General features: G+C 39.8%; 1 protein-coding gene across 3 annotated transcripts in view; it reads right to left on the bottom strand.

The window, feature by feature from the left end:
* Positions 1–14,594, bottom strand: part of TUNAR (TCL1 upstream neural differentiation-associated RNA) — a 161,895-nt gene that overhangs the window by 28,170 nt on the left and 119,131 nt on the right. The window contains exons 1-2 of one of the 3 annotated variants that reach the window (XM_055793895.1): positions 10,979–11,427; positions 1,351–1,645 (exon numbers count right to left, since the gene is read on the bottom strand). In XM_055793895.1, coding sequence (XP_055649870.1) covers positions 1,351–1,389 — 39 coding nt within the window. In that variant the 5' untranslated portion in view covers positions 1,390–1,645; positions 10,979–11,427. Of the gene's footprint in view, positions 1–1,350; positions 1,646–2,099; positions 2,853–10,978; positions 11,428–14,594 lie in introns of those variants that run through there. The other 2 variants (XM_055793896.1, XM_055793894.1) reach the window with 2 other exon arrangements.

The raw sequence follows: 14,594 nt of genomic DNA, 5'->3' as shown, positions 1-14,594 counted from the left end.
TTGCATCCCACTCTCTGTCAAAACCTGCTGCCAGGAACCCATCATCTCCATACCCAGCTGGACAGCCTGTTGCAGCCACCACACAAACCTGCTTCTGGTCCATTTCTAACCCTTCCAAAAGCAGTGGGATTTGTGAGGGATTACCCTCAAAGTGGGGGCAGGCCCTAACGATAGTTTGCTCCTCAAAGAGGCATTCAACTTTCCCTCTTCCAAACTCCGTGATCAATCAGAATGCATAAGAATATATATATATTTCACATCACCACTCTTTTCATCTTCTAATTCTACCCTGATTTCTGAAACACAGATCCAAGTAAACTAGGCTTTCTGGAAAACTAACCTGTTCTTCCATCTTACTACACTCACTATATAATTCCTGATCTGCTTGGCAATTTCCTGATAACGACCCTAAATTTTGGTAAGTCGGGTAGTTAGTTGAGAACATCACCTTGCACTCTCCTAGCATCTTTCATTCAGGAAGATAAAAGCACATTACTACAGCTGTTAATGAAAAATATCTCGCAACATCCACTGAAGCCATTTACAATAATTCTCAACACCCTGCTAATACACGACAAAAATTACTTGATATGAGAACATCTCATACAGGGTTTGCTTATTTTATGACTTGGGTCATCAAGGGCAACATTGTCATAATTCACAGTGGTCATTTTCTGGCTTTCTGATGTGTGTAAAAGGATCTGCCTCCCACTGCATCTAAAACACAGCATCCAAGTCTGCATTTGATATTTGTTTCCCATGGGAAACAAAATAAAGTAAATCTTTTGTACCTGCAGATCTTGCAGACATTCAAACCCCTTCTGTAGCTTTTATTTAGTCCACTAGCATTTATTCAGAACTATTCTTATGTTGATACAGGATTTCTTTTGCCTTCTATTGGTCAGTGCACAACTGAGGTGCAGGGAAGGTATAGCACCATGACCCCAGAGAGACAGACAGAGCGAAAGAAAGAGGAGGTAGAAGGAAGGGAATGGAGGGAGGAAAAGAAAGAAAGAAATGTCAGAGCAAATTCTTAAACATCCTCTCTAGCATGGAAATATGTATAATACAGCTACTGATGTTCCAGTCCAAGTGCAAATGACAGCACAGGTGTGCACAAACACACACACGCACATACACACTGTCACAAAGCAAGGGAGAAAGACAGAAATGATCTTACAAAGCTGCTGCAGTAATCAGGACACTTGCTCCTGGAAACAACCATACAAACAAACATTCTTTTATTAGCTTTCTACATTTTTTGAATTTTCATTTGATTATTGCTATTATTTTTACCTCTCACTACAGAAGAAATACGGTTATTATTAAAAAGAAGGAAAAAGGCCTTACCATGCAGTGCATCAGGAAGAGATGAGAAGCACAGAGCATGCTGCAGAGATTAAGCTCAGCATGGCATTCAGATATCCTTTGGAATTGAAGAAAATTGTCCAACCCATTCGTCCTAACAAAGCGGACAAGTTTTCTCTAGGCTTGAATTTTTCACCAGAAGTCAGATCCTTACAGTGCATTATATTTTCTTCTTCAGGAGATATATTTCCTCCAGTTAAGTTTCAGCTCTGCAATGCCATTTCCAATCAGCTCTGAGAAGTTCTTCATTCCCAGATTCGTGGTGTCATCAGAGGGACTCCAAAGAAAATCAAAGAAAGAAAGAAAAAAAGAAAATAATACCTTACCAAAGCCCTGAAATTACTAAGCAGAAAAGAAGAAAAAAACCCTCAACAACCCCTCATTTATTCTATTATCTACGTGTTTCACAACAATCAGTACTACCTCTTCGGTCTCATATATGCAGTGCTGATTACTTGTAACCAACGAAGAGGCAAAAACTTTCCCAATTCACACATCATGCATTTTCATTACTGCTGCTCAACTGCGCACTACCAAAGAACCCTTCTCATCCTAAGGAAGCTTTAAAACCATCTGACAAAAACATCAGCTATCCCTTTCCCTTCCCAAAGAATATGAACATTAGAATTTCTAGAAAAGTGTTGGAAAAGGCTTGACAAATAACCCAAAAATACAAAGTAGATCTAAAAGCAAAACACTGGAAGCAGGAGAGTTCTTGAGCAAGGAGATACCTTGCCCGAAGGATTTAGGAACACGCACTAAGTCATCGTAGGAAAGCAGAAAAGGATAAAGAACGGTGGCTAATGGGGGGGTTTGAGAGGATGGGGTGGGACCAAATGGGTGTCAGGTGGGAGTGGGATCCTGAGTCACCCTCAGCCTCCTGCCTTCTCGCTGACAGCAGCTCGGGCTTCCCCTGCACTTTCTGCAAAGCATATTAATTGATTCTGGTTGCTGAGCAACTAACTCTGGGGAGCCACATCGACGGCTCGGGCTCCGGCACTGCTTCGGCAACAGCAGCAGGGAGAGGGGACAGTCTCCCCCCCCCCCCCGCCTCCTGCTGGGGCTCACTCACCCTCTCCAGGATGCCCTCAGCTGCCCCGCAGGGAAGCTTTGCCAGGAAAAGGAAAAAGCCCCCATTAATGCAGCAGGGAGAGGGGGTGGGCTGCTCCCCGACCCTGCGCGGCTCTGGCAGAGCTCGGGCGAGCAGCCCCAGTCCCTGCTAACAGCACCGCTGCAGCCCCCGGCCCCTGCGGGGTGCTGGGACGGGGGTGGTGGTGCAGCCGTGGGAAACCCACCCGGGCATGGCAGAGGTAGGTGAACCAGGGTGGTGCAGCTTCCTTCTGAAAAGCGAAGCTGGGTTAACCCTCTGGTTCTCCAGGCACACTGCAAAGATGTTACTAAAATGACAAGCAACTCTCATGGTTATGTCAACTCACGGGTTCAAAAGTGAGTTCCTAGTTGGACCTGTGGCCGTTTAAGCTCTGTCCCTGCAATAGTGGGGTAAATGTATTACTTATTTCTGACCTCTTTATCGTGTTGCTCTTCAGACAGAGCAGACACTTCTGGCTGAAAAGACACACAGTAAGCCAGAGCCACCAGGCAGAAGAATTGCCTGGATGTCTGTGTCAGAAACTGCAAAATGGAGCTTTCTAACAGAACCTTATCATTACTTTAACCAATGTTCTGTTTAAGTTCCTTATAGAAGAGAGGCAGCAGTGGCACTGGTTAGTCTTGGCCCATAAAAGAGATGAGATAACTAAATAACTGGAGCTGGCTCAAAGGGGCTTGTCCTAGAGCATCTCTCTTGATGGCCCCATAGGAATGACACAGGGGATTTCTGCAAGGTTGATGCCAAGTGGATAGAGCCTGAGCAGGGCCTGGCCACTGCAATTTGTGGCAGGGCCTCCACCAACTTCTGTGGCTCTAGAGCACGAAAAACATCTCCAAAACACCATTGTCCAAAACAAGACATTTCTCTTGTGCTCTTGTTTTGGATAAATCCTTAGTCAGACCATGGCACTCGTTCAACACTAAGCTGTCTTTCTGTTGCACAGGTAACATGTAAGAAATTAAAAGACCTCAGGATTTCTCTCCATGTGACCTGGCAGTAAGTGCAATATCAGATCTTGGCCAAACTGCTCATGCGTGATTGCTGTCAAAGACCTGAGCTAGATCAGCTCTTTCTTCTGTTATAGCAATAGGACATGTTAAAGGGCAAGGCCCTGAGAACTGCCTTGGCTTGCAGTCACATAGACAAAATTATCTAATTTTCCCCTTGAAAAACTCCAACCTATAGCTTGTATGCACTAGCTAAATGGCAAACACCAGGTCTTTGTGGAAAACGGACGGGTTATCTTAAGCAAAAGAGTAATTTTTCTGACAGTAGCTTAGCACCTACCATACTCTGCTTTCATGCTTTATAAAAAAAATCTAGTTTAGCCTCACTTTCTTAGCAAAGCCAGGTGCTTCACATATATTCAATGTGCAGGAAGGACCACTAGAGCAGGTTAGCAGAGCTGCTATATAAAACAGATTGCAGAACATATTCAGTTCTTCCAACATGTCTTCTGATATGAGCACACACTGGGTATTCCTAATTCCCCAGGTACAGCACACAGAGAAATATGGGAATCTAAGTATTGATTTAGTAAATGAAAGTCATTTAACCTCCTACCAACAACAGAGTAAAGCAGGATATTTCTAAGGAAGAGACCCTGTAGTTCACTTATGCCATGAAAATGTGTCTCCTTAGGTCGTCTAACATACTAAACCCATACTAAAGCACACTAAACCCACACATAATAAATATAGACTGTTCTTGATTTATATGGTCATGATTCATGTAAATATTTTGGTATCATTCATTCTCCCTTTACCTCTTCTTCTGATTCTCTGGATATTTCTTTTGACGACCTCTCATAGTACCTCATCTTTGTTCCTGGTTACGAATAAATCCAGCAAGGTTTCCTCTAGCAGTGGCTGATGCAAAGAATGTATTTTTTTGTGTGTTGCTGCTCATATATGACATTGCTTCCTTTAGTCCACAAGTTTACTTGCTTCCAACAAAGTGCTGAAGACTGACAAAAAGCAGGGTGAAAGGGAGGTAACTCACATCTGTGTCATAGCAGGATCCATCATACATGTTAGTCCTGGGAAATGGCATTCTAACCAGTGCTTTCAAGTCTACTTTCTGGAGATGCCATGCTTTTAAAAGGCAATTTATTCCAGTGCCTCGCTACTGTAACTAAATACGGTATTTCTAAGCTCCATTGCTGTGAAGTTAAACGTACTATTTCTTGTCCTATTTACAACGATCAAGGAAAAGAACTCCTCCACTCCTCATTGGAACTACCTTTTATGTATATAAAATTAATTATATCTCTTCTTAGGCTCTTCCCTTTCCAGATTAAAACTTATTTGAGCCTTTACTCTTCTGTCACTTTTTAGGCAATGGTTTATCACACATAAGATCGTAAGAGTCAGAAACACAGAAAACGGTGTGGAATGTACATCCTTATACATACGTTATCAATGCAAACAAAAGTAAAATATAGCAAAGAGACAGTGTCTGGCTTAGGAAGTGAGTCACGTAACATAGGAACAGGGAAACAAAAGGACACTGCTTCATCTAGCTGTGATAATAAGGTTAAATAGTGTTTTAATACTCCTTTTTCCTTTTCTGAATGAAATGGGGTGACAGAAAGGAGGAGTTTATAAATACAGCTAGGTTGTGTGTGTCTGTCAATGAGTCCTTCCAACCCGTGGAAGAAGATGATTCAATTTAAGGGCATAAGAGAAAAAAAGACTACTTTTTCTTGTGGATTTGTATGATGATTTATGAAATGGTAAATAAAAGAGGGAAGCTAGCACAGGATCTCAGGTGTATATTACATGAGAAACAGAGAAATAGACAGAGAAAAGAGTAGGGGGGTGTAAGTGCATGAGAGTGACGAAAGCCTGATAAACATATAAATGTTAGACTAAGGGAACAAAGAGAGATGAAGAGATTTCCCAAATTCTTACAAAGAAATTATGAAGTCTACATTAACATATTTCACTGCACACATAGTAAAGGAAGATTTGTTTCAACATGTTAAGTGGTAGTTTGTCAGGGTTTTTCCACTTTTATCCCCTTACATTAACACTGGTGCCTGCTTTTACCCTCAACAGTACACTTTAAAAAGTGTGATAACTAATGATTAATATTGTAATGTGCCTTGTTTTGTACTTTAGTTTTACAAGGCAGAATACCAAACAGTGTTGAAGCTCTCTGTATTGGAGCAAATATCATAAAAAGTGCTAGGGAAGTGCAGTTGAAGGGCAAAGCAATAAAATAAAACAACCATAGAAAGGAAGCAAGTCAACAACTGGTCATTTCAAAGTGAAGGCAAACTGGCATGTAAGAAGAAGCCATCAGATTATCAAAAGAAATTGTAGAAGAGAAGTTTGGAGGTGTCAGAGTTTGTGCAATTTTTAACTTTTTTTTCAGAAAATGCAAAGCTGCTTAGATGAAATTCAGCTTCTTACAGAAAGCAAGTACACTATCTCTGTTTCACTTACACAAGGCTTGAACTTAATGTCATATAAACACATTTTATTATGCATTGAAAAGGCTGAGTAATGGATGTGTTCTGTTCCTATTCCATTTTCTATTTATCTTTTTTCTTACCACCTTTCTATCCCTTCAATAGCAGCATTATCCTCTTTGAGAAAATTAGTGTCCTGTGAGCCTAAGGACCAGAGCAAACTAGGACCCAGTCAGTCCTCATACCCAGAGGGAATGGTACAACTGTTGTCCCACCAAAATCATGTTGGCTACTGCAGCAGAATCAAATAGGCAGCATCCCTCATTGTTCAAGCCCTGTAACTAAACAGGGGCCATACTACCAGACCTTGGACATCAAAATAACTGGAAGATGCAGCAAGACATGGCAACTGGTTGGGCAGAAACCCATTTCAGATCTTAGACTGGCTCCTCTGTGTTGCTAAGACCTGATAAAAGAAAAAGTCTCCAGGGAGACAAATGGGAAGGAAAAAAGACCCATCTATCAATATGTTATGCTCCAGGGTGTAGGAAAGGACCGGGTGGCAGGATAACATTTGAAGAAGGCATGTGAGGGCTGCAGCAAGTGTGAAGTGGTGGTCCAGGCTAGGGAAGCAGTGCCTTTCTCCAGCTAGGATGCCTGTGCTGCAGGGAGGGAGGGCAGTGAGGGCAAATGGGCTCCTTGCTGTGCTGGGTAATTACTGTCCCCTGGCCTGAAGCAGAGCAGAGGCTCCTAGGGACTCGGAAGATGTGGGTACAGGCTGTCAGGTTTTAAGAAGCTGAAACAGAAAAATCTCCCAGGAATCTCCCTGCAAGTGTCAGGAGCAGGAAAGATAAGGGATCTGGAAACAGAGGTGTGCCAGCATTGCTCCTTGGGTGCTCAGACCACTGCAGCAGCCACTGCTGTCAGGAGATGCCTTCTCACAGGGCAATGCAGTGGGCCACTCTTGTGAGCTCTGAACTGAGCGACAGGGGAAACCTCCCCAGTTCACTCAGCTGCCCACCACAATATCACCTGGCCACCAGATACAAATGAAACAGCTCGTTTACGAAAACACTAGCCTTCATCGCAATTGTGCTTTAATACTTGATGGAGACCACCACTTCATTCCTTGCCAGCTGCACCTTTTCTGGTAGTTGTCATTTGAGAACTGCATTAGATTTTTAAAAGTAGTACTGTATGTAAAGGATACAGTAATTCTAACATAAATACAAAGATATCATGGAAAGCTTGAAATAAGAGGTATAATTCAATTATGAACTAAATTTTAATTAAAAACCTGTGAAAATAATTTGAAAAGAAGTTTTCTGGATACGTTTCTCAAGTTTAACCTTCCAATATCCTGTGTCTCAATTACAATACAAACAACTGAACTGATTTCTTGCCTTTTTTGTTTAAATGCCATAATACATGCACGAGAGTCTGAGCTTCAGTGAGTGCATTTCTAGGTCACCATCAGCAGTTAATTGGAAAATCTAACCATAAGAAATATATTTGCATTCAAAAAAATGTCCAAAAGCATGACAGAGGATGTATACATATTTCCATCTATCTGCAGTGTATTTAGCATACCTTAAAACTATTTCTAACATACTTCAAATGTATTATTATTATTATTATAATTTTCAATATTCTATATGGCAACTGGTCTCATTCTTACTTAGTTTCCATCAGTGCAACTCAAACTAGGATATCAGTTGTCAAAAACTTGCAACAGTAAGAATATAGTACAACCAATGGTAAGTAAAGCCAGTAAAATGCAAAACATTTAGATTTGTTGTTCTCTTTATTTTTAAATAAATGCTGCTTTACTATAACTTAACCACTAACTAAGGAACGATAAAAGGTTACAGCTTGTGATTACTAACTGTTGGGCTTTCTCATACTTTCACAAGTTATGAAATAAATTTTAATGGATCTGATTCAATTTCATTTATAGAAAAGTAAACCTCCTACATTCACTGATTTCAATGAAATCATCCTTAATTCACATCAGTGTAGCTAGTAACAATAGGTACGCAGCAACAACTTTTCATTGCAGACTCAGCTTCAGTTTAAATTTGCTATATACCAGTAACGTAGCAGTGCTTCCATTATATTACCCTAACACTAAAAACAACATTTCAATATAGCTGTATCCAAAATGTATGCAAAAGAATGTGACTACCTGGCTACAAGCAAAGCCAAATTCACTGTAGAAAATACATGCACTAAATATCCTTTTCCTTTAGAAAAAGAAAACCTGGTTTGAAATAAACTTCTTAGCACGAAAATGGAACACAAATAAATAATCTCATTCTTTTAAAAAGGGTTATCTTGACATAAAATACCATTTTGTATAAGCAAGATGCAGTGAGAGTTTTATTTTGGGGGGGGTTATCAATACTGAACACAAGTTACATGTCAAACAAGTGGTCTGATCCTACTCCTCTGGCCTCGGTAGCAAAATGCTCCTTGATTTCTATGGGAAGAGGGCTGGGCTTTCTGTTATTAGGTGACTACTACAGTCTCAGACAAAAACTGCTTAGCTTGTTGCACCAAATAGAGTCAGACTTGCACCTCTAATGCTGCTTAAATAGACTAGTTCCATGTGTACATTAAACCACTCCAGAAGACAGGTACTATTCCCTGAAAGGTGATGTGTTTGCAGTGTCTGTGTTCCAACTGGAATCTCATTAGAAAAACAGTAATCTTGCTGTACAGCTGTGTAGTAAGATAGGACATGCAACGCATGAATTCATTGAATCCCAAGGGTGATCATCTCTCTGAAATCCTTTTCTAGATAAGCATGTTCACACATGGTAAAAAAAAAGCTCTCAAGCAGCAACAGTTATTACTGCTGAATAAATATTCACATTACTTCTCAACAGGCAATATACTCACCTGGCAAAAAAAAAAAATAATAGTATGCTCATGAAGGATTAGACAGGCACTGACTAAATTAGTCCTACTGCAGTTTTGTTAAGCTCTTTGGTGTGTATTACTATTTAATACCATAGAACAAAAATTTCTTTCTCTCCCCCCTCCATTTTTTTTTCTCTTTCTTTAATAGAACAAGAGTTCCTTTTGTGGGTTGACTTCCAAGCATTAAGAAAGGTAACATAACCTGACTATTCACACTTAGAGTTCTTAATTACTGCACTACACACAAGACATTGCTAAAATGAATGCTGCACAGTAGCCAAAGTAGTCCTATTAAATACTCTAAAATGCAGAGTATGAGTGTTGGCGTGATACTCCACGGTACTTGAATAAATGTACTTTGAGGAATTTGACAAAAGCTAGATTTAAGTAACTGCTAGCGTTTCTATTCTGAATACCATCATCCAGAATCCCAGTATTCTGACTGGTAGAGCCTTTCAAAACAAGCCTGTTTATTCTTTGCCTTACAAAAGACTCATCAGCTGGTTTGGTTTGTTTCTGTTTGCCACTAGTAGAGGTATATTTTTTTAAGCAGCTTTCTGGTGAAAGTCACTGGGAAAAGCTCAGCAAGTCTATGAATTTTGACAGAGAAAGTCCTCTAGACGGGGGGAAAGCAAACTCCATCGGCCATCCTCTGTCTGGCTCTTTTAAACCCTTCCTAAAGTAATGACTTACTCCATTGATTAGTATTTTGAACTTTACAGATGAATAAAGCATAGGTAATTAGAAGAGTTCCTCATAGCCAAATGATAAAAGCAAAATATACCAATATAGATCCAAAAGGTACTCCAAGGTACCCCTTTAACAAAAAAAACCAAACCCCAAACTCAAACCAGAACTGTCTTAAACATGTTAACCTTTTACAACATACCTGTTTGTTAAATATTCCAATCTTTTTAGGCTTTTCCCTGGTGCTGGTCTCTGTTTAATTAATAATCACAGTGTTTGCACATCTTGAATGCTTTGTTTTAATGTCTCACTCCCTTTTGTGGCTTGATCTGCTGTGAGTGTTTAATGAGAGCCATTTCTCAGGTTTTTATGCGGAATTATTATATGGAGGAGAAAGTGATAATAACTCAGTCTTCTGTTAATTACACATCTAATTATTCTCAGAATTTTATTTATAATTGTGTCTGCCAGCAGGCTTTGTTTCAATTATCATAGCCAGATTGGAAACAGACCTTAAATTAATTGCTTTCTGTAAACAACCATATTTTCAAACAAAAAATAAGTATTGATATTTATTTTTTTAACTCAAAATACTCCCTTCTCTGATAGTCATTCTTGTAAACTAAAACCTTAGAGAGCCATATAAAATCTTAGCCCTTCAATAATAACAATACATAAGCTAGCAAATGTTCTTAGAGGACAACAAAATAACTTCATTAAGACAAATACTATTTATGGTCAAAGGGGGGTTGTTTTTTTTTCTGAACGGTAATCAGGCCTTTTATGTTAAAAGTCTTCAAATAGGAAGCCTCACCTCTAGAGGCACAGCGGTGCCATTACTCAAATAGAATAAGCGTTCTTTCAAGGGTGAAAGGGAAAGAAACACCTGGTTTTGATGCTGTTAGATTCCCACTTGCGAGCTAGGAAACCCCTTGTGTAGCACAGTATTTCTACAATGATGCAGAACTCATCTGAAACGTAAGCTGCTCAAAGTTCTCAGTCCAGGAAATCACACTTTCAGAGAAAAACTATTCAACAAAAATCATCTTTAGAATGTACAATCCTATACATATTACTGCATTTATCATATAGGATAACATTGCTTCAACCATAACGATCAACCTAGAAGTAATTGTAGGATGACAGAGAGATTCAGACACAGATATTTCACAGAGCACAGATGACTGACGTACACATCCTCTTCCAATAATATATAAATATATACAATAGTTGCATATTTTAGGGATTAAGTTGTAGTAGGATTCAGATCTCGGCTATAGAAAGCAAAATTATTTCTTATAGGTAGTGGATCTGTAACCTGACAGAGAGAAAATGACACTGTGCAATACTGCACATTTAAAATTTAAGAAATAGTTTGCTTTTATATCGAACACATTTCCCTTCAACACCAGTCCCCTGCGAGCCCCTACTCCCTTACCAAAATGAATGCTGGAAGAGAAGCCCGTGAGACTTACCTGTCTGCTTTACAGGAGACAAAGAAGTTTAAAGCATCAAAGTTCTTGTGACAATCAGCCACTAACATTTAGGTTACCTGGAAATAATTACATTCTTCCATCTTTTAGCTTTCTCAGTAAGTGAAAGCTGGTGATGGATGCCAGCAGCCTTGTTAAAATATCACTGTAATCCGTTCAAGCTCTGGAGATTGCTTAGAAAACCAAGTCATAAACACGGAGTGTCTATAGCTTCACAAGCAGCTCAGCATTTTCCAAGCGTGTACATGTCTTCCTTTTCCAATACTGTACTTTACAGAACACACTACCTATTTCAATTTCAATAGAAAGAACACAGTTTTTGAGAGTGAATTCTATGTGAACAAAAGTGTTTTACATGTTTAAGCTTTCTCACATCAAATAATTATGATTTCAGGAAAGGATTTTTTGGTTGTTGCTCTTTCCTCTTTAAAAAAAAAAAAAAAAAGAGCTTCAAATAGAGAAGCAAGAAGCAAGAAGCAAAGAAGAGAATATAGCAGTTCAAGAAGCAGCAGGGAAGGGTGGGTGTCTTGTGATTGCTTTGAGTTAATACTCCTCAGGGGGAGATGAAAAAAGCACAAATACAGCAAAATCTGTCTTACAGAGTAAAAATCTGTTGTATAAGCCAGTCTCTGGCAAAGCAAAACAGCATGTGCATTTATTCCATTAATTTCTAGTGTGCTAGAGTACAAAGGAAATTAGAAGCTTTATGTTTATTAGAGGCAAACAGGTAGGAAAAGGAAAGAAAATTCAGTATATGTAACTACTATAATTGTTTCTGCTCCCCCGAGAAACGTATCAGATAGCTCCAAAATCTATCATCAATGTGAATGTGAAAGAAGCATTTATGAGTACCACAGAACATTTTATCATTACCAATATTGTCTAGAGCACATGTGAAGAACGAACATTTAATAATGCTGCATCCCCTAGATACAAATAAACGCATTGTGACTGTTCTTTCTATAGCCTAAACATACCAGGTCTTTGGACTCACTGGAAAATATGACTATGGAGGCGGTTATAAGAATCATAAGTGCTGAACACTTTGGAATAACTGACCCAATTACTGACACTAAGCAATGGGAACTTCAGCCTGAAAACCTTAATTCAAATCCCACTGAAACCCATGAAAATAGATTTTGAGAGGCTGTGGATGAGGACCTTTGCCAGCTGGCTCCTGTGTCCCTAGGCAGCACTATGTAGTTAGACCATAAAGTCACCAAAAACATCTTGGAAGGAGCTGGCTGAAAGCCTGCTCTGACCTGAAGCTCTCCTGGATATAACAGTGTGATGTTGGGTCTGAATTTGCTCAGATAATGTATGCAGCACTAATACATGGCTGTTCCCTTCAGGGCCAAAAAGAAAACATTCCATTTATTTGTATGATGAGTCCAGTCACAGACCAAAATGCCACTGAACCAAATGCTATTCAAGCATAAAACAAAGAAACTCCCCAGCTGCATGAATTTACGGTCCATCTGTCCCCTTTCATACTTTCCACACACACTGCCCACCTGCAGTGCCACCAAATCTTGCAGAACACAGGGTTCTTAAATTTAAAGCTTTCCTATTACAAATACTGCCATACTTTAGATAGTTTTTTTCCCCATAGCAGAGCTTGATCCAGCCCTTAACAATCGGTGAAAACATTACATTTTGAAAAAATAAAATTAAAATTGACCCGATTTCCACTATCCCAGTTGTTAGAGGGGCTAGAGTCAATGTTCATCTGTGTGATAAACTTAAAATATGAAAAAGGGGGAATGGCCCATGTTTCGCATTTGAGCTCTGAGGAACTGCACACACCAGATAGAGCAAATCCCACATCCTTGGCACAGAAGAAATCATTGATAGCTCAGGGCTTTGCCTGAAAATGCTGCAGCACTAAGTTTAGTTTGCATATTCCTTTGCCATATTCACAATTTTGTATTTTGCTGCAGTCCAAGCATCATCCTAAGCTTATATGTGCATGGAAAACTGCCTGCCCTTTGATAATGCTTTGGCTGCTGATCTTGTAGGGGAAGTATTTGCTTATGTGTCCCTAAGCATTAGATATGCTGGCAACTCCCTCTCTATATCCGATGCCCAGGTAGAAGGCAAATGCTGTTTCTGGATGCTCAGCAGCCCCACTGCCCCTGGAAAAGCCAAAACTAGGAAGGTGGGAATGCAGTGTTTTGAAGCATTGCAGAGGAAATCCCCAGCCTACCACTCAGTCCAGCAGCTTTCAGTGACATCTTGAGCTTTATTAACACCCCCCAGACCCTTCCAGGTCCCTAAAAAAATTTCCCTCTTCCTTGTCAACTCTGAAATTTGGCTAAGTGTTTGTTCCTTTTGAGAGTCTTCCCACTAGCACAGCGCTGCTCTCCAGCCAAGCCTTGACAGAGCCTCACATGCAGTACCCCTGTGATAAAAAAAGCAATAAAGCTGTTGCACCATCTATCTCAGCATACATAAGCAAACAGCAACACTTCCATCCAAAAAGAAACTGCCACTGCTACCCCATGCAGTGCTTTCTGCACACTAACATATATTCCTCACGATGCTAAGTGGATACCACAGATGAAGGGTTATCCCCAGGAACTGTCACTGCAACAGTCTCTGACATTATATGGCAGAAATCTCTATGCCCATCCTGTTTTCAAACCACATGTGATTTCTAAATATGCTTATCACACATTCTGTCTTTTTAGCATGTCCAGAGTTCCCATTTTGGGTTTCCAGCACAAAAAATCTTTGAAGAGGTCTGATGCTGAATGGAATTTTGAAAGGCTGGACCATTTTAATACTAGGGAGTAGGAGAAAAAGATTAGAAAAAAAGATACAAGATATCAGTGGCTTCATTCAGAAGCAGAGACCGGGGCCATGAAATTTCTTAAGCATCAAGAATTTCTGTTTTGACACTACAAAGTGCACCTGCCTTTAGAAATTATTTTGAATGCCTGGATTCCCCCTCTTCCATCAGGTCCAATAATCCTTGTGTAAAAATACATGCCTTGTATTTTGTACAAAACACTTCCAGCACTCAAAGATACATTTCAGGAATAGAGGTCAACGTGTGTATGTCCCAAAGCGAGGATATTAATAACACTAAAAGATCTATAGTTTTCCATGAGACATGTCATTTCAGCTACTGACTGTAAAAAATTGAATTTGTTCCAAGGGTTGTTTTTGCATAGGAAGGTGACGCTACCCTTGAAGAGGGCTTATGGATATCCCCCGCTCATTCTGGGAGAGTCTGAGTGTCCCAGGAAGAACTCTGAGCATCTTCATCTCCTTTTGAAAGTCAGCGGGAACTGAGTGAGCGTATATGGCCCCTCAAGGAGCCAGGATACTAGCAAGCATGATATAACGCTGTATTGTGTGACTTGGATTTTCCCAGGTATTATTCTAGCATGAAAAAAGCCTTTGACAGACTGTGATCAATTAATTTTAGCTAATACATGCATGTTCCTGCTCAGAGAATCCTTACCAAAGCAATTCTCTCTATGCATCTTGGCAAGATATTTTCACTAAATATTATATTCTGCACAATTTCCTTGGTGAAATGTTATCAAATGGCAAAACAGTCCCAAGACCTGAAAGAAAATGCTAAAAAATC

The sequence above is a fragment of the Falco peregrinus genome, chromosome 1 (genome assembly GCF_023634155.1).
Source record: "Falco peregrinus isolate bFalPer1 chromosome 1, bFalPer1.pri, whole genome shotgun sequence".
NCBI classification, from domain to species: domain Eukaryota; kingdom Metazoa; phylum Chordata; class Aves; order Falconiformes; family Falconidae; genus Falco; species Falco peregrinus.
The sequence above is the reverse complement of the archived record's forward strand: the minus strand, read 5'-3'. Positions and strand labels throughout refer to the sequence as shown.